The sequence below is a fragment of the Miniopterus natalensis genome, chromosome 10 (assembly GCF_054644295.1).
Source record: "Miniopterus natalensis isolate mMinNat1 chromosome 10, mMinNat1.hap1, whole genome shotgun sequence".
Lineage (NCBI taxonomy): Eukaryota > Metazoa > Chordata > Mammalia > Chiroptera > Miniopteridae > Miniopterus > Miniopterus natalensis.
Genome location: NC_142090.1, coordinates 72,779,956 through 72,805,060, shown reverse-complemented (window position 1 = coordinate 72,805,060; position 25,105 = coordinate 72,779,956). Strand labels below are relative to the sequence as shown.

General features: G+C 40.2%; 1 protein-coding gene across 3 annotated transcripts in view; it reads left to right on the top strand.

The window, feature by feature from the left end:
- The window catches only part of HYCC1 (hyccin PI4KA lipid kinase complex subunit 1), a 56,655-nt gene extending 46,457 nt beyond the window's left edge, over nt 1-10,198 (top strand). For 2 of the 3 annotated variants that reach the window (XM_016217024.2, XM_087821204.1), the window contains exon 11: nt 7,567-10,198. In XM_016217024.2, the coding sequence (XP_016072510.1) occupies nt 7,567-8,141 (575 nt within the window). In that variant the 3' untranslated portion in view covers nt 8,142-10,198. Of the gene's footprint in view, nt 1-6,274; nt 6,571-7,566 lie in introns of all 3 variants that reach the window. The other variant, XM_016217025.2, reaches the window with a different exon arrangement.
- The last annotated feature ends 14,907 nt before the right edge of the window (nt 10,199-25,105 follow it).

Below are 25,105 nucleotides of genomic sequence, written 5' to 3'. Positions count from 1 at the left end.
TACGCAACAAAAGCTAAGGACTTGACTCTTGCCCTGGCCCAGTTGGTTGGAGCGTCATCCTGTACACCAAAAGGTCGCAGATGTGATTCCCGGGTCCGAGCGTGTGCAGGAGTCCACTGATGAATGTTTTTCTCTCACTTCGATGTTTCTCTCTCTCTCTCCCTCTCTCTCTCCCTCTCTCTCTCCCCCCCTTCCTTCCTCTAAGATAAATAAAAAATAAAAAAAAATAAGACTTGACTCTTCTTTATTAAGGAAACTGGTAATAGCTCTAATAGCTCCTAACCAGTGTGTCTATAAACTAGTCATTCTGGTCCAGGCTGCATTTCCTATGTGTTGCCCCTTTCGTATTTGGAAAGTCTACTTCTGGCTTCAGGAGCCAGAGTGTGGTCCTTTAACTGCCAGGACCTTATTCTATGTTTCTATGGCAGGTTCACTTTCCTTTAATATGCCTTGCAAATTACTAACCTAGGCTGTGAATTGTTAGTGTTTTTCTTTCTAACCTAGGACACATTTCATGCTCATTATTTTGTCTTACACAAATATGACTTCTGCTGATTAAAAAATGCTAATAAAGTATGCAAATAGTTTATCTGTGTACCTGTCAGTGGCTGCCCATTGTAATCAGAACGATATCTAAGCTCTGTACTATGGCATAGGTGGCCCCAGTGATATGATGTCTTACCTACCACTGCTTTTACCTAATTTGAAGACCACTCTCACTCTTCCTTCTAACCCTTCAACATACTAAGCCATTTCTGCCTTTGGGGCTTTGTACTAGCCATTTGGGGTATTTGAGCTGAAATTTAAATGAAGGCCTCGGGGGAGGGGTGGAAGGGGGTCAATGGGGGGAAAAGGGGATATCTGTAATGCTTGCAACAATAAAGATGAATTTTTTTTTTTAAAGGTGCCAGATTGAACTCTTCCTCCATATTTTGTGTACCATCATTCAGATACCAGCTCAAATATCCTTCCCTCACAGAGAGCTTCCCAGACCACCCATCTAAAGTAGACTTTCTCCCCTAGTGCCCTGCTTACTCTCCCATTATTCTCATTTTCTTCATTGCTGCGCTGTTTCCACTACCTAAAATAGTCTTATTTACTTAATCCCTATTCTACAGAGTAAACTCTGTGAGGGCAGGGTCTTTATCTGGTTGACCATTGTGTCCTCAGAGCCTAAAACAATGTCCGGCACATAGTAGGTGCTCAATAAATAGTAGTTGAGTGCATGATGGGTGAATGAATGATACATTTATAATATAGACTGAGCAGTGTGTTCCTCCTTTTCTCGTGTTGAAAACAGTATAACAACATGATAGCAAACTGGGCTGAAGGGTATTCACTTATAATCCCAGTATTTAAAGAGTTATGATTTTACAATTTTTTCATATGTGTATATGTTTTTCATAATTGTGGTCTTTTTAAATTTAAAAAAATTATTATTTTTAACATTTTGCTTTGTTCAGTTAACATCTTCAAACATTTTCCCGAGTCCTAGTAACTCCAATTATTTTAATGGCTACATAATACCACATTGAGTTGATACTCCATCATTTACTTAACTATTCTTTTAATATGTTAAATAATTTTTTTCTAATTTTTTGCTATTATAGATAAGACTGCAATGAATAACTAAATGAATATAGATAGCATTTTTATTCCATTGAACAGAATAAATTATAAACATAAACTGACTGGATTAAAGGTTATGAAGTTGTTTAGATATTTTATGGCATTTTAAATATATCCTATAAATAAATGTATATGAATTTATTTGGAGTTTACTCTAAAATACTTTTAATAATGTCAAAACTGTACGATGTAGACATTTAAGGTGTGGATTTTTTCAAGCTTCAGCTTATTTTATTTTTGCAAATAAATTTTATAAGTGCTTTGGGTCATAACCAGATTACGTAAGGCTCATAAAGTAGTCTGAGTGCAGAGCTGTGTGAATTGTATGAATAAATTGGTTCTTAATTTAAATTACTTTTAGTAAGCAAGGCAGCCTTTAAAATATAAAAGCTAAAGCTGGGATAAAGAGTTTCATTAGTTATAAAATGGAGTGGATGTTTGGGATTATAAAATTACACATGGGAGAAATCACAGCTTTTCATGATCAGTTTTAATAATATTTGCAATTTGTTTCACCTTTCCCCGCCCTCAAAGCCAGAAGAAATTTTGTAGGGAGAAATTATTTGAGTGCCTTTGAGAACCAATTTGGAAATGTCTACTAAAAGTATTCTTTAACTCTCCTCCTTTCTGTATGTGGAGAGAAAGCTACCTATATATATTTTATTTATACAAATAAAATATTCTCTGAGAAGTTTCTCTGTGGATCTGTTTTGAACTTTCCGAGTTATTTGAAGTCAAATGTAAGTATATTGCGCTTATAGGGATAGAACAATCATGACACCTTTTGCATAGATTTTTTAAGCTCTGGGATTTTAAACAGATTCTGTTTTCTTATGCATTTATATTCCCTTAAGACATTTCTATAATATTCTTAAAGAAAGGATTAACTGCTCTTTTTAGCTATGTATGTGATCCTATGGATGACATAATAAAAGAACTATAGATTTTTAAAAATCTTTTTGATGTTACTAAGCATTTTACTAAACCAATATTTAGAGGTGGCTACTTCACTTTTCTAAAGCAAAGAGCCGTTGCCTTTCTCTGTCAGCTAAAAAATTCTTATTAGCATAAGCTGTATATTATTTTTCCTTTTCTAAATTTAAGTAACACATTCCTAGCCTGCCTTTCTCATGTCTTCTACATGTTTTATTTAATAATAATTTCACCTCATAACAGGAAATTCATTCAATTCATCAAACAAATATTTATTGGGCGCCTACTATGTGCAAAGTACTTTCCCAGGTACTGGGTATACAGCAGTGACCAGGCAACAATCCCTGCCCTCATGGAATTTACATACAGTGGATAAGATAGATAAATAATTGTAGGTTAGAGAGTGATTAAGTGCTAAGAAGTGGGGAGGAGGGCACATGAAATATGGGGCATATGATCAGGGAGAGCTTCACTGAGAAGGAAACTTTTGAGAAAAACCCCGAAGGAGAAGTAAGGAGATGAGCCATGTAGTTCTATGGGAGGAGCATTCCAGGCGTAGGGAACAGTAAGACCAGTAAGAAGGTGGGTGTAGTGGGGATTGGGTCACAGAGCTATTTAGGGGAAGATGTTGGAGAAATAATGGAGGGCAAGATAAGATAATGTAACATGCTTATTGGAATTGCATAATTATCTTTCTTTACTCTGTAATTTTCCTGAGAATTAAATTTCTGTTCTTTCTAGCTCTGTACAGAATTTCCTGCTTTTCTTTTTATGAATTTAATAAGCAGTTAAAATTTTTGCCATTTTTAACTGATAACATGCATGTATTAATTAGTTAAAGATTTTGCTTGTGGAAAAAACACATGATCTTATTTTTTCTACTTGCCATCTAATTTCATGTTTTAAAATTTTAATATCATGGCTTCTTGGGCTACAGATCTTTACCTCTATCACAGTAAATGTGATTAGTAATCCAGTTGCTAATCCTAGTGCTGTTTTATATTATTATTATTGTCATTTTATAGTTTTGCTTGCAGAATTCTAAATTTTCACCATTTTAAATTAATAATTTTATTAGCACCTTTAAAAAATAAATGCAACTTAAGAAAAACTAACCTTGAGAGTTATGACTGACTCAGGTTTTCTTAGAGACGTTTATTTGCTCTTCCTTCTGTTTAGCCAAAGTAAATTACCTGCTTTCTGTGAAGTGACTAGGAGTCCAGCAAATAAGTTAAACCTAATTGAAAGATGTCAGAGGACATTTAACTCGAACTGATTTTAATGAATGGAAGAGTTAGAATTTATAGTATTTGAAGTCAAAAGATTTTTCTGTTTAGCTCCCCATTGAATAGTCGTGTGGCTCTTTCTGAACTTCAGCTTCCTTGTCTGTAAATGTGAGTCAAATTGCCTACCTGAGAGGCTCACTGTAACACATTGTTTTGAGAATATAATTGAATAATATGTGAACACACTCAAAAAACTATTCGATGCCGTTCAATGTAAGTAGTATTTTCTGTTCTGTTAGGCCACCTATGCATATATATATATATTTTTTAATATATCTTTATTGATTTCAGAGAGAGGAAAGGAGGGGAGGGAGAGAGATAGAAACATCAATGATGAGTCATTGATCAAGCCCGCAACCCGGGCATGTGCCCTGACCGGGAATCGAACCCCTATTGCCTGGATCCTAGGTCAGTGCTCAACCACTGAGCCACACCCGGCTGGGCTTTTTTTTTTTTTTTTTTAATATCGTTACTGATTTCAGAGAGAGGAAGGGAGAGGGAGAGAGACAGAAACATCAATGATGAGAGGGTCATTGATCGGCTGCCTCCTGCAGGCCCCCAACGGGATTGAGCCCGCAACCCGGGCGTGTGCCCTGACCAGGAATCAAACTGTGAGCTCCTGGATCCTAGGTTGATGCTCAACCACTGAGCGGTGCCCGGCCAGGCTGCATAACTTTTAAAATTTTGTATTAATATTCATTGGCTTTGTTATGTCTGGATAATTTCCACCGTTTATAATTTTTTGGCTTTATGGTCCCTTTAATAGATAGGATTTTACTTGCCCTCACTTTGAAGACAACTGTTAGCAATGGGATAGGCTTGGAACTTTCTGGTCTCATTAAGCCTGTGTTATAGGGGTACCTAGAAGCTGCAGAGTGATGCTACCTTACCAACATGCTTTCGTCTGTCTAGGAAATAAAAATTTCATTTAGGGAAACTTCAGTCAAATTTTTCTGAAGCACTAAGCAAATGGCTAATTATACCAGCACACTGGCCAAAAAGCCCAGGGCAAAATGAAGGTTTGAGGACCTCCAGAAATACATATTGTGTTGGGTATGGGGTACCCAGGGCATCCATAACAACTTTTGTTTTAAGTTTTCAAAATTTGAAAGAATCATATAGAACCATGGTTCCCAAACTTTGCTGCACATTAGGTACCTGGGAGCTTTTAAAAATCCCAGTGCCCAGGTCATACGTCATACTAATTAAATCAGAATGCCTAGGGTGAGAGCCAGGCATCAGTAGTTCTTCAGGATCCCCAGCTGATACCAATGTGCCGCAAAGGTTGGGATCCAAAGTTTGGGAGTTTGTGGGTCTGGCCTCCATTCTTTTACTACATGTTACTGTTTCAAATGCTTTAGCACCATTAGCGAGAGCATTATGATCTAATCATGAAAAGCATTTGAAAGTAATATGTAATGTCCCTCAAGCAGATTTGTGGTCTATGCTTTTTAAGAGTATAAAATGTTTTACATAGTCTTACATTATTTTGAACTTTTAACTTTCATTACTGGCCCATGGCAAATATAGTCATGTTATTTTTTTCCCATTTCTTACAGATATTTCCTTAACAACTCTAAATAAAATCATGCCTTTCCAGTGTAAGACAAAAAGAATAAAATGTCTACAAGTATTAACTAGTTAGGAGGCCCATTCCTTTGTTTTTATTACAATGACCATTTTCAGAATAAAGGACCAACACACAACTTGTTTTTCCAAATCCATTTTTATTTTTCTCCAGCTTAGTAATGAACTGTTACAAGATGGACTAAATTTATGGAATTAGTATGAGTCTGAAGGAGTGGGCTGTTTAGTTATATCACAGCTGCATTAATATTTACTAATATACAAAATGATTGGTATGTGAGACAAAAACTATACCTGTAGCATTATTAACCATGATATCATAAGTGAATGAGCATTTCCTCAATATTGTGATTTATTAAGTCAGCCTCAATGTAATAAGAAACAGAATTTTAAGTGTAAAAAGGGGAATTCCTAAGTAGCTTGTTTCCTTTTGTTGACAAAAGCTAGAGTTTTAGCTGTATATCCTTGAACATTTGCCTAAGGCTTTATAAATAAGTTCAAATGGTCACACTATTATCTTAAAACAATGGAAATCCTACTTTGATTTATAAAAAATTTCTGTTTCATAGTCCATGTCAAATATGTGTGTGAAAAAATGCAGAACATGAGTTGATGCTCTCTGAGTTTTTCGTTGTCATTTAAAATGAAAGAATATGACCCTGTCGTCTCCAGTGTCATCAGTATTATAAATTATGGAAATTTCTGCAGTGCAAATATTTGACTTAATTTATAATGTTCAGTCGTCCGGTTTTTGTTTTGGATCTTTTGTTTTTCTTGTTTTGCATTTCTGTTTTGTTTTGTTTCCAGCCATCATTTTGTCTTATCATCTTCAATTCTAGAGCAACCTGACAACAATAGTGATGCTACTGAATTGGGCATCCTTGTCATTCCTGAGATTAGTGTCACAAATGTGGCCGGAGAGAGAACCGGGAATGGGGAAAAAGGCAGAGCACTAGGAGAGATTGACGCTCAGCATATACAGGGTGTGCAGGAAGCAGCCACAGATCCTAGAACTGAAAGCAAAGGCTTGCCAGAGATCAGGAGGCAAAAATCTGTGAGGAAAGTGCTGGAGGACGGGATAAACTCCCCTGGCAGAGGGCAGTGCTAGCCCGGCGCTGGGCAGCCGCTCGCCAAGGTACCTCCCGCAGAGGGCCCGCCGCATGTCTTACGCAGCAGTTGCACAGTCACAGAGATTTTGCATGTCATCTAATCAAAATGCATGAAGTATGCACCGTAATTTCTCAATGACACTTAATGCTCTTTGGAATGGCTATACCTATGTTGTCTCTGAGTAAATTGTTATGAAAACTGAGGCAGAAAATTGCTTCCAAAATGATTTTCTGCTTATGTTTTGAGATCAAAAAGTTAATTATTTCATCTTTGTATTTTTGCCATCTTTGATCTGAAGGATAATGTATATAGAATTTTAACAAGTTTGAACTTGTGATACTTACAGTCTACTTTTTATCTTTGTAAAATCTAGAATATAGTATACAACCTTTAAAATTTTTTGTATTTTTATTTTTTTATTTATTTTTAATATATCTTTATTGATTTCAGAGAGAGGAAGGGAGAGGGAGAGAGAGAGATAGAAACAGCAATGATGAGTCATTGATCGGCTGCAGCCCGCAACCCGGGCATGTGCCCTGACCGGGAATCAAACCCCTATCGGCTGGATCCTAGGTTGACGCTCAACCGCTGAGCCATGCCCGGCCGGGCCCTTTAAAATTTTTGAAAATATTTTAATACCCTTTTAAAATGTTCCTTGGTAAGGGCTGTGATTTTTTACGGCTTCGTTACTCAAGAAGAGCTTGCCCTAGTTGTACTGTGTGGTATTTTTCCTGATTGTTTCTGACCTTTTGCATGGATAGTAAGAAGACTCTTTCTAAAAACACAGTGGGCTGTGGTTTATGGCATGCTTTTTGTTTCATACACTCTAAATTACTGTTATTTAATTACAATGAACTCTTTTTGGCATTTTATAGGCCGTTTTGATTTATTCTTTGATTTTGGTCTATAACCAGTTGCTTTACCTAATTATGCTGAAGTTTAATTTATCTAAAATGTAATTGATTTGGTATTAATCGTGAAAAAAATGAAAATACTTAATCTTTCTTATTTCTTTGTTTAGGAAATACAGAATTAACTGGTCAAGAAGAACTGATGGACATATCTGAAGCTGACGAGGGATTTTATTCCAGGGCTGCATCTAGTACCAGCCAGTCAGGATTATCAAACAATAATAGTCACAATTCTAGTAAGCCAAGTGTAGGAAAGACTCAGAGACGGTCAGGAGGAAGCAAAACTGGAGGAAAAGAAAAAGAAACTACAGGGGAGTCTTGCAAAGATCACTTTGCTCGAAAACAAACTCAGAGAGCCCAAAGTGAGAACCTTGAGCTTCTCTCTTTGAAGAGACTGACGTTAACAACCAGCCAGTCCCTGCCCAAACCTAACAGCCATGGTTTGGCTAAGACTGCTGCGACTGTGTTTAGTAAATCCTTTGAACAAGTTAGTGGTGTCACAGTCCCACCTAACCCATCCTCTGTTGTTGGCTGTGGGAGTGGGACAGATGCCAATAGGTTTTCTGCTTGTAGTCTCCAAGAAGAGAAGCTTATTTACGTTTCTGAAAGGACTGAACTTCCAATGAAGCACCAGTCAGGTCAGCAGAGACCTCCTAGTATTAGCATTACTTTGTCCACAGACTAATCTGTAAGAGTTTTCTCATGTGACCAGTGAATCTAGAAACGTGGCTTTGCTTCTTTATGAAAGTGTGCAGGGTCTTTCATCCCTGTTCCTGACGGAGCCCCAATGTCTTAAGTTCTGAAGGCTTTATCAAGGGAATGATGTCTAGGTTGAGTAAGTTGAAATATGGTTTTGTTATTTTTTTGGTTGTGTTTTTTTCTTTGTTTCTGTTGCCCTGAGGTTGTCAGTGTGATGATACATTTTGGCAGGTTGGTTACATCTCCTGAGGTTGTGAGTTTTCCGCCCCCTCCCCAGCAACTCCTGTTTTGGCAGATGTAAGTTAGGCCTTCGGAATAAAAGGAAATCTCCATGGATGGGAACTGTTTTTCAAAGGATGAAGCAGAGGTGCAACTCCAGGAATTGTACAGCTGGCTATGCAGCAGCCAGTTTTGAAAAACGGGCACATGAAAAAACAAAAATGATGTGAAAAGTGCCTGATGTGAATGATTGTAATTAGACCATCTTTCAGATTAGTAGAACAATTTATATAAAGCACTGAAAGTGCTTGGTGGCTTAGAACCTAGACTATTATATGATTCCAAGGGATGGGCAGAGGAATTTCTGTTGCAATCTTTGGAACATTTTTATGTCAAAAGTCAATTTGCTAGTAGATGTGTTGTTTTGAAGTGTTTGATCTGGATTGAGCAGATGAATCCCTTCCGATTTCATGTAATAGACCATATAGCTGACTTACCCTGCTGCTTGATTTCAGAAATCCTAGTTAGTTTAGATTCCTATAATTCAAAGCACACATCATTGAAGACTTCCTGGAAATCGTAAATCTTACAGCACAGCTCTCAAGATGCCAGTGTCAATCATATTGTTTGTCTGCAAATGAAGGAAGTTAGTTTAGGTAAATTGTTTATCTAAAAAATGTCATAAAAAAATAAAGAGTGAAATGGATAAAGGATATTTACATATGAACTAATTTAGGGTTTATGTTTGTGTTCTTAAATTTAAAATTATAAAATATGAAAAAAATGTGTTCTCTATTTTGTGAACAGGCCTGTTTTTTTAATGTTTTTGTTATGATGGAAAGAATAATCGAGGTAGTTACCCCCAATGAAAAAATAAAAAAGGCAACACAGTAGAAGCTGAGCAAACTCATATGTAGCTTTAGAGAACTATGTGACCTCTAAATGGATGTGAAAGCTTGGTGTTTGCTAGTGATGGTCATTCAGCTATGGTTGAGTTTGCCTGTAAGTCAAGAATATTTAAGTAATAATTCAGAGTAAGAGAGAGAGCAAGACTGAGGATGAGAGTAAGCTGACAGGGAAAGAAGGCCTTGGGAGCTGTCCACTGTTCTCTTTGACTGTTGGTACACAGTGGCTTCCTTACCTAGCTGGGGTCACACAGACAAAATGCTCGTTTTCTTCTTATACCTGCTTGTGCAGAGCTTAAATATGTGAAAAATGTGTGTTGAGTGCTAACACATTTACAATATAAATGCAGTCCTGACCATAACTGCTTTGGCTACTATTTTAAATCTAATTATTCAAAAGGCATGAACTCATTTTCATTCATTAACCTTGAATAGAAAATGGTTTTTCACATAAGTAAATTTGATTGTTGTAGTCCAGTAACAGAAATGGAATAAGGTCTCTTGACATAAATTGAAGTTAAAAAAAAGAAAAGAAGGCAACCAGACAGTGAAAGCTGATATAGTATTAATTTAATAGGAATCCTGTGTACAATTTAAAATGTTTGTAAAAATGTCACTGTGAATTTCCTGTTGTCTTTTTGTAATTCTTTAGCAAAGAATTTCCCTTAGGCATAACTACTAGCAGTATTAATAGTCTTAAGAACTAATTTAAAAGATCAGCATTTTAAGCAAGTTAAGATGCTTGGGAAATACTGTAGAATAAGTTTGTGGAGACATTAGCTGGCACAAATGAGAAGTGAGATCTTAATGTGTGACTGCTATAATGGAAACTGATTTTGGTATTATTCTAGATCATTGCCACTCATGTGGTCTGAGGACTGGTATGTAACATTGATATCACCTGGCATCTTGTTAAAAATGCAGAATTTTAGTCATTCTAGATCTACTGAATCATAATCTACGTTTTAGCAAGATCCTCGAGTGATTTTTACGTGTGATAAAGTTTGAGAAGAGAATATCAAAGTGCAGGCAAATCACTTATCTAATATTTAGAGTTTTCAGTGGTCTCACAACCCTAGATCAAATATGTTAGATACTAGCTCATTATAATCTTCATTGTTTTAATGGCAAGTTAATTTTTTAATAGTGTCAATAACACTTGACTTTTTAAGTCCTCTAGTTCTAAATCTTTTAATGATTTTTATTTTACAATAAAAATGTAACATGTTATATTTTTCTTGTTAACCATAGATGGAATCAGAGCTGTAGATGTCTATAATTTTAAGTGCCAGGAGGAGTACCACACTTTTATAAAATGCACAACAAATCTGGACGTGTATATTCTTTTAAAAACTCTGAAGGCTCACTAAGTGGAGTGGTTCTGAATTTTTGCAATGACTAACTTCTGTCAGTTAATTTTCTGGAGTATGGAGTTATATATTAACAGTAAAATTCTTTTATAGTACCTTTGATACTATTTCAAATAAGAATTATACATTTGAAATTTTCATAGCTATTATAATATTGGATAATGCTAACTATGATAGCAATTGTAATTGTCCCTACTATTCTCTCCCCACTCACCTGTCCAAATTTGAAAGTTGGGGTGGCTTTTGTAGGTCATTTTCTCATGAAGATGCTATTGTGACCATTTGGCCACACACCTACATATCCAGAATAACACTTTTTATCATGAGAAGGACTCTGCACAAGGTTGGGGCCTTGTACCCTATTGCTCAGAGGATGTGAGCAGAAATTGTAGCTCCACTCCACATTTTAAACCTCTTACTCTTAAAATACCCAAATATCTGTGGTATTCTAGTGAAACTGGGTCCCAGCATTTGCCTTTTAGAATCCAAGTGGGGAATGAAACAAAAGATTTTCAAGGGAAGCAAAGTAGACTTTTCCCAGGGGACCCAGGGCAAGTAAGCACCCTGGAATCCTTTGTACACCATCAATGAACTTTTTAAGGACCTCTGTAGACCTGTAGAGTAGAATTCTGTCTTTAAGTGATGACAAAGTTCATTTTGAAAAAGCAATATTTTATTGTCCTTTTCAATTATGATGTAACGGCTTAGCAAACATTACTTATTTAAAAATAAAAATTTGAATTAAAGGGAAATATATTTTTTAAACCAAAATAGGTAAAGAATCTCAGTTGTAAGGGATTTTGCCTATTTTGGAAGAATAAAATTGAAGTGTTAAAATCTTTAAGTTACAGGAAAAAATGTACTCAGAATTTTAAACAAATATTTAAAGTAGGCTATTAAAACTTGAGTCTCTAGGCACAATACATTTACACTCTATTAAAGGGAAGCACTCAAGGAAATATATATGTTAAATAATGTAACTGAAAAAATATTTTTTAAAAAGCCATTTAAAAAGAAGGAATAATTTGATGGGCACTTAAACTAAGCACTGTAGATAGAAATTAATGTATAATAGTGTTTTCCCAGCCTTTGGATGAAAAATAAAAAACTCTCCAGCTCTTTAATTAGCATGAACTTACGCTTTTAGATTTGCTCCTTAGTAAAATTATACTCAATACTTTGACTTACATTTGTGTTCAGTATTGTTAGATCCTTCATCAGAGAACATAAATATGCTGTCTTCTATACTTTGTAACTTGTGCACATCTAAAGACACTAGCAGTGAACATTTGGAAGATATTTTTGTGGTTTTTTAAGAGTTCTAGAGTACCTACCTGTGTCTTGCTGTGAAGTTTCTAGTAGTAAACTCCACATTCTATTTCACACACTGTTGCTTCCTCTGAAGTGGAGTTTATTGTGTACCTCTTCTCTTTACTTCTGATCATGTAGCTATACTAATTTTTTCATAGTAACTGTTCCTGTTTCTAATTGTATTCCAGAGTTTACATTCCTAAAGAATAAACTATGACTTTGGATATTTTTATGTGTTCTTGACCTTTTTAACACTATGGAAATTAACTGGAGTTTAGTTTTTTGAAGTTTTATATATTTGTGTAAATGGTTTCGATATACAATACTTTATACAACAGTGTTGACTCTCATTAAAATAAAAACTGAAAATACATTTTTTCCAGATCATTTTATTCATTAAAAAGATCATCCTAAAATTTTGCAAAAATCATGATGTGGGAGAAGAAAATAAAGGAGGAAGACAGACGAGCTGAGCCGCTGAGAGAGAGCTTTGGGGAGTAAGTCACAGGGCAGTGGCGTCTCATTCCTTGCTTTACGTGTTCCTGGCTAAGGAACGAGAAATGTGACAGGTCCACTAGTGTCCACCCAAAAGAAGGTGAGCTCCAGGGGCCATGTACCACTGGCTGATTATTTGTCATACCCAAAGCACAGGCACATTTAGATAATGTTTTGCCCTTTTATTTTTAATATGAGTGTTTATCTCTTGAGTGCAGATTATATGCCCAAAGTACTTAGCATAAGACTTTGTGCATGGTAGGTACTGAGACATTTAATGAATGAATGGTTAGACTGGTGTTAGTTTTGGGAAAGAATGAAAGATAAGGTCTCCAGTGTGTTATATCACAGTAAAATTTTAGAATTTTCATTTATTGGCTCTAGGAGATCTCCCTGGCTTTACTTGAATTGTATTACTGTATGCTTAGAAACAGGACTCTCTTAGAAACTTGAAATAAAAATGCTGGTGTTTAGTTGATTACATATTTAGATAATTCCATTTTATCTGAGTAATTTAGGAAATATTTGGAGTATTCATAGAGAACCAGAACAACCAGAGCAGTGATTTTGTAAGCAGTGTGATAACCTTATGAAAAATACACTCTTCTAGTGACTTTACTAATCCCAATTAATTGTTGACTTACCTAATAGACTCTGACCTCGGTAATATCAACATAATTATTTTATAATTATTAAGGGAGACTTTTACAAACAATTCTAGTCATTTGGTAATTTTCCTTGCATTGTTATTGTGGTGGTAATAATACTTGCAATTAAAATTATAATCTCATTTAACCTTCAGTACAATCCTATAAAACGAGTATAACCCCCATTTTACAAAAGAGGAAACTGAAGCTCTCAACAAAGCAAGTGAATTGCCCAAGGTTACCTAGCTGCTGGGTGGCAAAGCTGGGGCTTGAGCACAAGATGTCACTCACTTTTATATCACTTGGTAAAACTAAGTAAATACTACATAATGAACATATAATTGAAATTCACCCGATTTGTTTCATAAATGATAAAGTTTTAAGTTATAAATAAAAGTTTTCCAAAAATAAGTTGTTATGTTTTAGAGAATTTTAGATAATTTGTTTCAGTGATACAGTGAATGCTGCTTATTCTGATATTAAAAACATGGTTAAATGCAAATTAAGATTTTTATATCTTCTCGGATAGATGAAGATTTAAAGGATTGATACTAGCATTGGTGTAGGTGTGGGGAAATCAATGGTTTCTCGGGGGAGACCATTGGCAGGATTGTAAATCCATACAACTAAATTGGTGAGCAATTCAGCAGGATCTGTTCACATACCCAATTCCACACCTACCAATTCTACTCTCCTGTGCTTATTCCACTCTATATTTTACAGGAATTCTAGCACAAATGTGTCAAGGTATTCATTGCAGCATTGCTTGTAGTAGCGAAAAAAAAAATCTAAATGACCATTAATAGGGGACTAGATAAAATATGGTACATGCATATAGTGGGATATAATGTAGCCATTAAAAACAACACAGGTCTGTATGTGATTATTCAAAAAGATTTTAGCCTGGCCTGGTGTGGCTCAGCGGTTGAGCAGTGACCTAGGATCCAGGATTCCCGGTCAGGGCACATGCCTGGGTTGCGGGCTCGATCCTCAGTGGGGGATGTGCAGGAGGCAACTGATCAATGACTTTCATCATTGATGTTTCTATCTCTCCCTCTTCCTCCCTCTCTCTGAAATCAATAAAGATATATTAATAAAAAAGATTGTATAATATTCCCTGAAAAAAAGTCTACCATAGAACAATATGTAGCGTGTGATCCCATCTTCCTAAGGAATATGTGGAACGTCTAATATGGGTAAATATATATATATATTTCTCTTAAGTGTGACCTAATAACAGCCTGAATTAGGGACAAACTGGTGCTTTTAAAAATAGATTCGTGGGCCTTGTGCTAATGCCCCTGAATCAGAATCACTTGGAGTAAAGCAACAAAACCTGTATTTCTAACGAGCTCCTCAGCTGATTCTTACACAAACTTAGCACTTTGCTTTTAGTAGGTGACAGCAACGAATCTTTGTGTCTCTGGTGCTGGTTTGTAGTTACAAAGGATTATCCCTCTTTTTTAAATGATGGAGGTGTAATTGACATATAATGCTGTATTAGTTTCAGGTGTACAACATAATGCTTCGATATTTGTATATATGTGAAATGATCACCACAATAAGTCTAGTTAACATTCCTGAAGAGACCTTGTCTTCTAAATGGGGCCTCCCTAAGATAAAGCCAATTAACATTGATTAACAGCCACATAGACCTGTTAATGAAAGGAGACTTGGCCCAACATAGAAAAATGATCTACTGTATAATACACACCAATTAAATGAGCAATCCTGTTTAAAAAAACACACACTCTTGTTATTGTTGAACTCTCCCAAATATCATCAGACAACCTGTTAATAAAGTAAAACTAAGTACTAAAACTGCAGTGGGAGGGTGCACCTCTGATACACTCAGCTGTGTCTCAGAACCAGAAAATTGGATATTGGTAGAGCTTTGGGATCTGTGCTCAAACGCTTTAAGGCACATCTGTGACCACAGGGAACTGATTGGATTTGGCAAAGTTAATGAAATGGTTTCGGACTGTCGCAAGCAGCAAGCGAGGGTCCGGAGGAGTTTGATGAGCTGGCAGTTTGCCCAGGTAAGAAGGGGAGTGAATGTAGGGTAAATGGTGCCCGCCGAAGTCCTTAATCTAACACATTTAGTTTGCCAAAATTTTAACCTCAGTGAGTTTTAACACAATTATTTTTTTATTAATAATTTATTTTACTAAGTAAAGAAAACCATCTCTTTCAAAGAATTACACAAAGTCTAGCTTTTAGTGTGAGTTGTTCCTATGCCTGTGTTGTCGTTTATTTGGGCTCTTTAGAGTAAAATTTGAAAGTTTGTACAAAACTGGCCTGTGGTAGATCATTATGACCTGTTAGCAAGTGGATGAATAGTGAGTGAATGCATCCAAGTGGCTACTTTCTGACTACAAAAATGAAATTTGATAAGAGATCAGTTTAATTTTATCCTAGCAGATCAGAATTTCTCCCGAAGAGACCATTTTGCCATACAGGAGATGAACATAACTGAAACCAAAACAAAAACAAAGCAAAACAGGAAAAGCTTAATTCGTGCCATTGGGTTGTTTCCTTTCCTATTTTAGAAAGAAGATGGGCGTCATAAACAATTTTACTTGTGATTTTGTTTTAAAAAGCCTAAGTAGCATTTTGAGTATCTTTTATTAAATATGTTTCAGTACAATATGAATATGCTTGGGAAATATGCTTAATTAGGGGAGAAAAGAATTGGCATTTGCAAAGTTTAATCAAATATAAAATGCTTGGCTTGTGGAAGCCAGGCCTGTGATTTTGAAAGCACATTTCCTACTTTCTTCTCTAATGGGAGCTCGCGGCTCTTTGCTAATGGGGAGTGAATTATAGATTCTCTAGGGCAGAGACTATTTTCTGTCTTATTAGCGACTTGTATGTACAGAGAGACAGGTTGTTCAGCCTCATGATGATTTATATTTTAATAAATGCACACTCGGGCATTATCTTACGGAATTTTCTTAGCCTCCTGAGGAGGTAGTCAAGAAAAATCCTCCCATGTTTGTGGATTAGGAAGCTGAATGAATGAAATATCTGAAGTCACATGTCTTGTCTTGTGAGAGTTGAGCCTGAGGCCTGGTCCTCAACCCAGTGCTCTTTCCTCTGCATCAGCGTCCCGGGTCCCCTGCCCCACTGCATAGCTCCCTGGAGTTGGGCCGAGTATGCCTTGCATGGAGGGAGCCTCTCCTGCCATCTAAGGATTTCCCAGAGGGACAACGTGGTCACTTACTGTTCGGGGTTGTCCCATTTAGTACCCCTGGACCTCCCTAAGTGCCAGCATGGGCCCCTGTGGGGTGACATCCAGAAAAGGCCCCTCACGCGACCAGCTGCGCCCGGGAAGCGCTGCTGTGCCAGTGCTCTCCACCACCTGCGCCTGCTGTCATCAGGGGCAGGACTTGCCGCCTCAAGGGGTGAAAACAGTCCTGGGAAAGCCTTTGGAACATCTTTGACCGAAGACGTACTGTAGGTAAGGCTGCTTTAGGACACAGGAGGAGATGTTTAGAGGGGATGAAGGAGTATTTGGAATCCCTCGACCTGGGGCAGCACCAAGGCTTAAGAAAGGAGCTACCGTTGGAGTAGAATTGCCCCCAAACAATCATGAAAACAACAGCGAGTTATCGCCATGTAACAGGCGCTTTGTTAAGCCACTTATATCATCTCATTTAATTCTCACTGCAGCGCCAAGCAGCTGTTGCTGGCATCACTCTCCCGTCACGGACTAGCGAGCTACCATCATCCCTTGCCGCGGTCATTGCTGTAACCCCCTTTCCGGTCTTTCTGCTTCCACGGTTACCCCGATAGTCCATTCTCCACAAAATCAACCTGAGCCGATTTTATGACATGAAATCAGATCGTATCACTTCTCTGCTAAAATTCTCCCACTACTTCCTGTCGCTGAGTGAAATCTAAAGTCCCACGGTGGCCCACAGAGCACTGGCCCCACATACCTCGCCGACCCTGCCGCCTCTGCTCGGCCTCACGCTGGCCTCATTCCGGCCACGCTGGCTCCTGGCCATTCTGGGAACAGGCCAAGCGTGTTCCCATCAGCAGTCACTGTCCTCTCCCCCAGATGTGGCTCAGTCCCTTACTTCCTTTAGTCTCTGACTTGACCTCACACCCAGAGAGTCCTTTCCTGAGGGCTCCATCTAAAACAGCCTGCCTTCAGTCTTCCCTTCACCCGGCCTCGCCTCCCCTCGCAGCGCTTAGCGTTCCCTGACAGCATACTCAGTGCCTCTTCACCCATCTCATCTGTTCAGTGCTTCTCATTTCATAAGACTGGGAGCTTAGTGAGTGTGGGCTCTGTCTTGTTCGCCCCCTAGAAGACTGGTTGGCATATAGTAACTCAGTATCTGTTGAATACACATGGCTTAGAGAAGGTAAGTCGCTCGCCCAGTGTTCAGAGCTAATCAGGGGTGGATTTGCACTCTGGACTCCCAGATGTCAGAGAAGACTCCTCTTTGGGAAAAAATTAGGTGGCAGAGAAGCTCAGAATGGGAGATGGAAACAGAACATGGCCTTTCTTCTCTGCAAGGGAATGCCCAGTGGAACTTTTGTTTTTAAGGTCCATGCAAAAACAGAAATCCATGCAATAACCAGAGAAAATCGTACATAACTAAGGTATAGACACTTTTAGAGACTTCATCAAGCCAGGAGTCTGCAGCTAAACTGGATCCAAAGCCCACTTCTCCTCCTGGGCCCTGCATTTGCCAGACAGCAGTAGCTTTAGCCTTGCTGCTTAATTGTCATATGAAAGGGATTCATGCAACTGTGAACTGCATGCCCTTAAAACCAGCTCCGTAGGGGTCAAATTGAACAAATTAATTCAGGATTAGTTCAGAAATAACTAAACCAGAATTTCGGTCTGCCCGATAATGTTTGCTTTGTTCCATTGCTTTAGAGTCGTGTCCAATTTATGAATTTTCCTCTTGCAGTTCTTGGCATTGTGTCCTTTGGTCCCCTGCTCTCTCTGTACCATAACCCCCAGGGAGCCTAGCTGGCTGTATGTCGAATACTTAAAAAAATTATTTTTAAAAAGTAATTATGCAAAAATTTTAAATGGCCCATGTTTTTGGCTAGAGGGAAGCAAGGGAAATCTACAGACTAGATCCTCAAGTGATATGGACTCAGTCTCTTGCTGGAATTTGCAAAGCCAGTTTAAATCCAATCTTGGATTAACCAGAGAATTTATATGCATATATGCTCAACCCATGGACACAGACAATAGTGTGATGAAGGCCTGGGGTGGGGTGGTAGGTGTGGGGTAGAAGGGTTCAATGCGGGGGGAAAAAGGGACACTTGTAATACTTCCAACAATAAAGATAAATTAAAAATAAATAAAAATACTTCACAGGAAAATAAATAAATAAAAATAAATCTGATCTTAGGTTTTAGAAGATTGGTTTTAAAATATAGAAATTCAAGAAGGCAGCTTTTGAGAATGCAAATTCTGAAGAACTTGGGATCCTTCAGATATAATATAAACCACAGAGCTCATCGAGCTGAGTATCACAGTGTGTACAATATAAGGAAACCACAATAATAAAAACAGCTTCTCTGCCTCCTGAGGTTCGGTGCTGCTTTCGCCCTGCACAATTTCCTGCATGCTACTGTGTAGAGAAATAGCACTGCGCATGAGGGATCTGGTAGGTGGAAAATTAAGTTATGACAACTAGCTGAGAAGCAATGAACGGACTTCAGCAGATGAAATGTGATGACATGCAATGTGGAAGCGATACTTTAAAAATGTTCAGGGTGGTTTGCATCACTGTCGGGGGCAGAATAAGGTTTATTATGCAAGAGGGAAAACTGAGAAGAATCCAGACATCTCGTAGGAATTAGGAGGAAAATGCAGCCCACAAGGAGGAAGGGGAGGGAGGAAGGCTGGCCCTCTGAGGCGGCCCACGTGCCTGTGGGACTCCGGGATCCGGGCTCCCAGGGGGGTGACCCACCCAGTGGGGTTTGGCGCTTGTCAGGTCTCCCCCTCTGACCACTTACATAGCCTGTGCGTTTCTGTCGTTTCTGCCAGTTCCTCTGCCGATGTTTTTTGCAAGATAGCATTTGCACATAAACGCCTCCACCAGAACTAAACTTTAACAGAGCCTGGCACTATAGAAAGGGTTACAAACGAAGGAAAGGGAAGAAAGAATGGGCGTCCTTTCATTCAATGTCACATGCTTATCTTTCCACCATGCCCAGAACGCTCCTGGACACCGGGGAAATGAATTATAATTCTACAGAAATTACTGTATTAAACACACACACACGGGGAGTCCAGACGCTGTCCAATGGAAAACGCAGAGGACCCGCTTAGGTGAGCCCGGAGGAATAGCGCCCGTTACAGGGACAAGGTCTGAAGGATGCATCGCGCCCGGCAACAGTCCACGCCCCGGGGAGGGCTCCAGAATGGGCAAGAGAGGCCGAAGGAAAGTCCTTCCTATCTTTACTGTGTTAATTCTTTATGAGGAGAGCCTATTTATGCATTAATTATTTAAGAATGAATTTAAAGGAGTAAAACTACTTGTATTCTGTGTCACTCCGATGGTTTTGTACATTTCTGTGGATCTTGTTCAGCGGGACTCAGGTTGTCACTTACCCCCGGTGGAATGTCTACATTCGTCCCGAAGCTTTAGGGCGAGAGTCTGGCGCGGAGGGAAAGGAGAGAGAGTGTTTCTGCGCTTAATTTGATCTTTCCCACGCTTTTCTCATTGCCTTTTCCCGCACGATAGTGGCCATCTCACACTTTTACCTCAAGGTCAGGCCAAACCCCCTGAATATAATATTGATGATGGTAATAATATGAATGAAATATGCAAATGCTGCTAATAATAAATGAGAATAGCTATGCCCTTTTTGGCATTAACTCCACCCCAGACACTCTTCTGAGCACCTCCATGTATTATCATGGTTTAAGCTTCATAGCCACTCTGTGTGGTCAGTACTATAATTATCCCGTTTTGAGGTTGAGAAACTGAGGCTGGAGGAAACCAATGAACCTGACTGCAGCCACATGGCTGGTGAGCGGAGGAGCGTGGATCTGAGCCCAGGCAGCCTGAGTCTGTGCTTGGGCACAGGGAGGTGTCAGCATTTCTGGTGCTTGGAGAGACACTGCCGACCAGTGTCCGTGGGAGGAGAGCATCCAGTGGTGGAAAACACAACCGGTCTAACCTAGACGTGTAGGCCTTTGGAGAGACCTCCTGTCCCATCTGGCTCCCCGTCGCTTCCTCTTATGCTGCTTTGAGCCTGTTCAGGTTTCAGCTGTCGCTGGGCCACTCCATCAAGTGCCTAATTCTCTCAGGCACTGTGTAGTGAGGGGAAGAACCCGTCTACCATGTACAAGCCTCGCAACGGTCTCCCAGTTATCAGTGCCTCCTACTTAGAACAGCAACAGTAAGAAGCGTCTTTTAGAAGAGAGAAGGGCTGGCTTCCTGGGGGCCAGTGAAGAATAATTCCGTTTCTTTGAATATTGACTTTGGATATGTCAGTTTTGTTCCTTACGGGCGTGGAAAGCATAAAGTGGTAAATTTTGAAGTGGTTTTTATAGTTTATGAAGAAAGGTACTTTATATGCCAAATAAGAAAGTTTTCTCCCAGCCCCCCACTTCTGTCCAAACTTTGGGAATTATTTCATAATTTTTCTGTTCATGACCAAAGCATCTCTGATACATCACAGAAGGTGCGTTTAAATATATGTACATATACTTATGTATATGTGTATGCATATGCTATGTATACAAATTTTTAAAAATATGTTTTTATTTAATTTTTAGAGAGAGGAAGGGAGAGGGAGGAGAGAGAGAAACATCGATGGGAGAGAAACATTGATTGGCTGCCTCCTGCATGCCCCCTACTGGGGATCAAGCCCGCAACCCGGGCATGTGCCCTGACCAGGAATCAAAACCGTGACCTCTTGGTGCATGGGAGAACTCTCAACCAACTGAGCCACACCGGCCGGGCTATGTATATATATTTATGTGTATAGGTGTATCTCTAATACAATATGATGTGTGTGTGAGTGTGTACCATCGGATGGAGAACTGTAAAATGGCTCTCCCATTCCCAGCTACCATCAAGTTTCTGCCTTGAATGCTAAATTGGCTTTTTTGACAGTTGGCTTTTTTGACTTCTGCCAAATCCTGCTTAGGGAAACCACCTGCAGTTTCAAAGTTGTGTTACTATTTCCATATATAGTGTGAATATTTTCCTTTTGAAAAAACAACAGCACCTGCTCCTTTTTTTCTCCATGTGGTGTAACACGTGTGCGTATCAGAGATGAAGTGGGGACGTGCCCTTGTCGTTCTTTGAGCCCCAAGCTCAGGGCCCAGCGCTATTGCTATAGTTTTACAGCCAATGGGCTCATGCTTTGAGTGCCTGCTCTGTGCCCAGCCCTGTGCCTGGGGCCTGAGATAAGGCGGTGAATACGGCAGATGTGAGCCCTGCCCTCCTGCGGCGGATGTCGCACCTGCCAGCCTGCGGGACTCCGCTGCGCTTCCAGTTTCCAGGACTCCAGCACCTCCAGGTGGGTGAGGGGCTTTGACAAATGTGTGGCACCCCGCGCATTTCTGCAAACAAAGCCACTTGTTTTAGGCCTAGGCATTTGCAGCAAAATTTAAACAATGTATCTGGAATGTGTCAAGGGGAGTGCTTTCAGGAGAGCTTTCTGGCTTTCTTTGGTAGAACATTTATAAAGTAAAAGCCTTGTTATCTTTGCTGTCTCACCTAACTCTGCCATGAACTGCAAACGAGAAGCAGGGACTCAGCATGAAGGCCGTCTCAAGAATCTGCGCCTGTTTGTAAGAAATATTTTAGGTCATTACTGAAGCAGATCAGGGCCTCAAGGATTTTTTAACTCAATGCTCTAAGGTTCTGTGTCAGAAAAAAAAAATAATTAAGATTTTGCTGGGCCACAGCTGCCGCTTAAATGTTATCTATTGTGTTATGACCCAAAGAACTGGAAATGCTCCCCAACCCCCGCCTTCTCCACCCAAGAGAAAATGCTGATTCCTGAAATTTCCATCAAAACTGGAATCCTTTTGGTTAGGTTGCCTCACTCCTGGAAAGAAGGCCAATCAACCTGGGAGGACCAGCCCAGAACGTTTGCTTGACATTAACCTTCAGTAGGGAGTCATCTGCTCAGGGCCTGGGCAGCACAGTTCCCGGAGGAATGAGCCACCCACGAGGAGCATCAGGGCGTCAAAGCCTGGAGGGCGGCAGAGAAAGACGCTGGGCAGCCTTGTCCGGGAACGGCCTAAGGGGACACTCCAAGCATGAGGACATCTGGGGACGTGTTGCCTCTTAACTCGGCAGAGGGCCGGCTCGTTTGCCTCTGAGTGATTTCTGATAGATTTCAAAGCACAAAATAGCATTTTTTTCTTTAAGAACATTAACAAGTCTCCGTGCATGTGGCCCAGGTTTTTTTGAGGCAGGGATGTTTTGGACATCGCTTGCTCTTGACCAAGCTGTGACAAGGGAGGTGATCGTCTGCTCCCCCCAGGAGGGCCCCGCCGGTGCCTGTTGCGCTGGGAGGTCAGGGGTGGCAGGAAGCGCCGGCCTCTCTCTCTGCAGCCCACAGGGAACCTTGCACCTCGGGCATTTTCGCACAAAGCGGCCCGAGGTCGCGACGCCCGCGCGCGGGTTCGGCAGCCTTTCCCTGCACTGCTCTGTGCTCGGCCGTCTCCACGGCCCCGGGAGTCCAGGGAAAGACCCGGGCTTCCCGCTGTCTGTGTTCGGGGAGCACAGCGGTCAGGTTTGAGACAGGCCTTGTTTGAACTCTACTGAGAAGTGAAATCCTCACGAGCAGAGCAAGCATTCGCTTCTCGGGGGTATGTGTTGGGGAAAAAGTGACAAAGCTTTTATTTACGCCTGGCATTCGTTATACCAAGCATAATACGTCGGGCCTTCTGAAAAATTAAAGTGGAAACAATAACACCGGAAAGAAGACAAATTACTTACACCGTTGTTCCTGGGTTGAATGGCAACCTGGATAATGTAGTCAAAACATATCTTTAACCATTTTTGTGTGTGTGTGTGTGTGTGTGTGAAAAACCTGTGTCTCTGATTAGGAGTTGGCTGAAGGTTTCCCCCCAAAATAACAGGCCTCTGTCTGCCAACAGCAATTGCTCCGACTTCAGTCAAATGCAATAAAGCCCTGATAACAGGCGACGCAATTACCTTGCTGCTGTTGAAGTAAATAAAATATTAATGGTTTCAGAGGAATCCAATTGGAAGTTACGACGCTGAGTTCTTCTGGTTTATGGCCATAGTACAGTAGTTTAAATGCATTTTTTTTATTACTTGAAATCTTTCCTAGCGCGTAGCAATGGTGGGAAAATTAAATGGCGCTGCAATTTTTGGAAATGAGAAACACAGAGAGCGAAACCGCAAGCACCAGGCGAATGGAGAGAGAGAAGGGTCGTCGGGGTGAGTCCCTGGTTAGACATTAAGCAGCTCTGCTCCCGAAGGGGACACCCTGCGGCTACTGCGTCGTCATCAACCTGAAATCGCACAGTTCCTCTGAGCTTCGTGGTTTTAATGAAGTAAAACAGGAGGTTTTCAAAAAGCAAAGACAACCAAGCAACATTTGTCCTTTTACATAACAAGGTTCTACAAAAATTTCAATGGATTTCACTATTTTAAATGTCACAAAACCGTGAGCTCTGTTTTCCTGCCCCTGTCTTCCAGAGAGTAGGTGCGTCTTAACTTTCCCTAGTGATGTTGATAGAGTGGTGACAATTTTAAACACAGTTAGTGTTATAATGACCACAACGGTGGGTAAAAAATGACATCTTCTCTTCATTAATTTTTTTCAGCCCCTTACATGTGTAGAGGCTTTGGGGGAGGAGGGATACGGTCAGGCCCCCCGACTAGAGGAGCTGGCTCCACACAAATGTTCTCCGTCTTTTGCCCGGCTGTCTAACCCAGAGGAGCATTGGTGCAGCAGGAGCTCAGCCCCAGAGAAGTTTCCAGTGGGAATTCTTACAACACGTTTTGAAAGCTATGTGGCTGAGGCCCTCGGTGATCTGGTACAATCCTAACTCCACAGCTTTACTCGGACCTTCGGAGGGGCTCTCCTGGGCTCCGAAGCCATAATGGGCTGGGGAATGAAGCTTTGTTCTTTTAGGAAGAGGGAAGGGTGAATTTAAAAAAAAAAATCTTTTTTAATTAAACAAAGAAGAAAAGGTAAAACAAAATCCCAAGTCCCATTTGCATCATTTCAATGGAAATTTTCTCCATTGGGAGATAACGGGGGAAACTGAACAGGGACCAGCTCTCAGATGATATCAGAGAATGGGTGCTGTTTTTAGGAGGGACGGTGTTATTGTGGTCCTGAAGGAAAACATGCTTATTTTTAGGAGATAACATGCTGAAGGGGAGGAGTATTATGATGTCTACCACTTATTCTCAAGATATATTGGAAATATACATACAGAGCCCAGGTGGTAAATATTAGCAATAGGCAGATTCAGACGGGGGTATATGGGCTGCTGTGGAATTCAAGGCCTGCCAGCAGTTGGAAGTGTTTCTGGCTGCAAGTAAAAGACAAGAGCTTTTGACACCGGCACACTGGTTACTCCCTAAGCAGGAAGCCTAGAAGCTGTCGAGTCAGGGTGGGCTCAGCAGCTCAGTGACGCCATCAGGGGCCTGGCTCCTTCTGCCCATCGGCCTTGTCGCCCTGGGCTCACTGGCCTCCTAAGCTGTTGGGCAGGGCGGTGTGTGGGCAACAGCCGAGGCGAGCTCTCCTCTCGCACTTGCCTCTTTTCTCAGAAAGCAAATCTTTCCCAGAAGCCCTTGGGAAACTTTTGCTTACGCCTCAGCGGTTAGAACAGTCAGAGGCCAGCCCTAGCCACAGGGGGTCTGGGAAACGGCGTCAGAGTAAGTGACTTATATCCACTGTGACTCATCCCCTAGGGCTCTGGGTGCCCTGTCTCTGAACAAAGTCCACGTTCCGAGCACAAGAGAAAGGGGAAAATGGCAGCTACTTTCCACATGGCTAAACAGATGCCCCTTTTCTCTG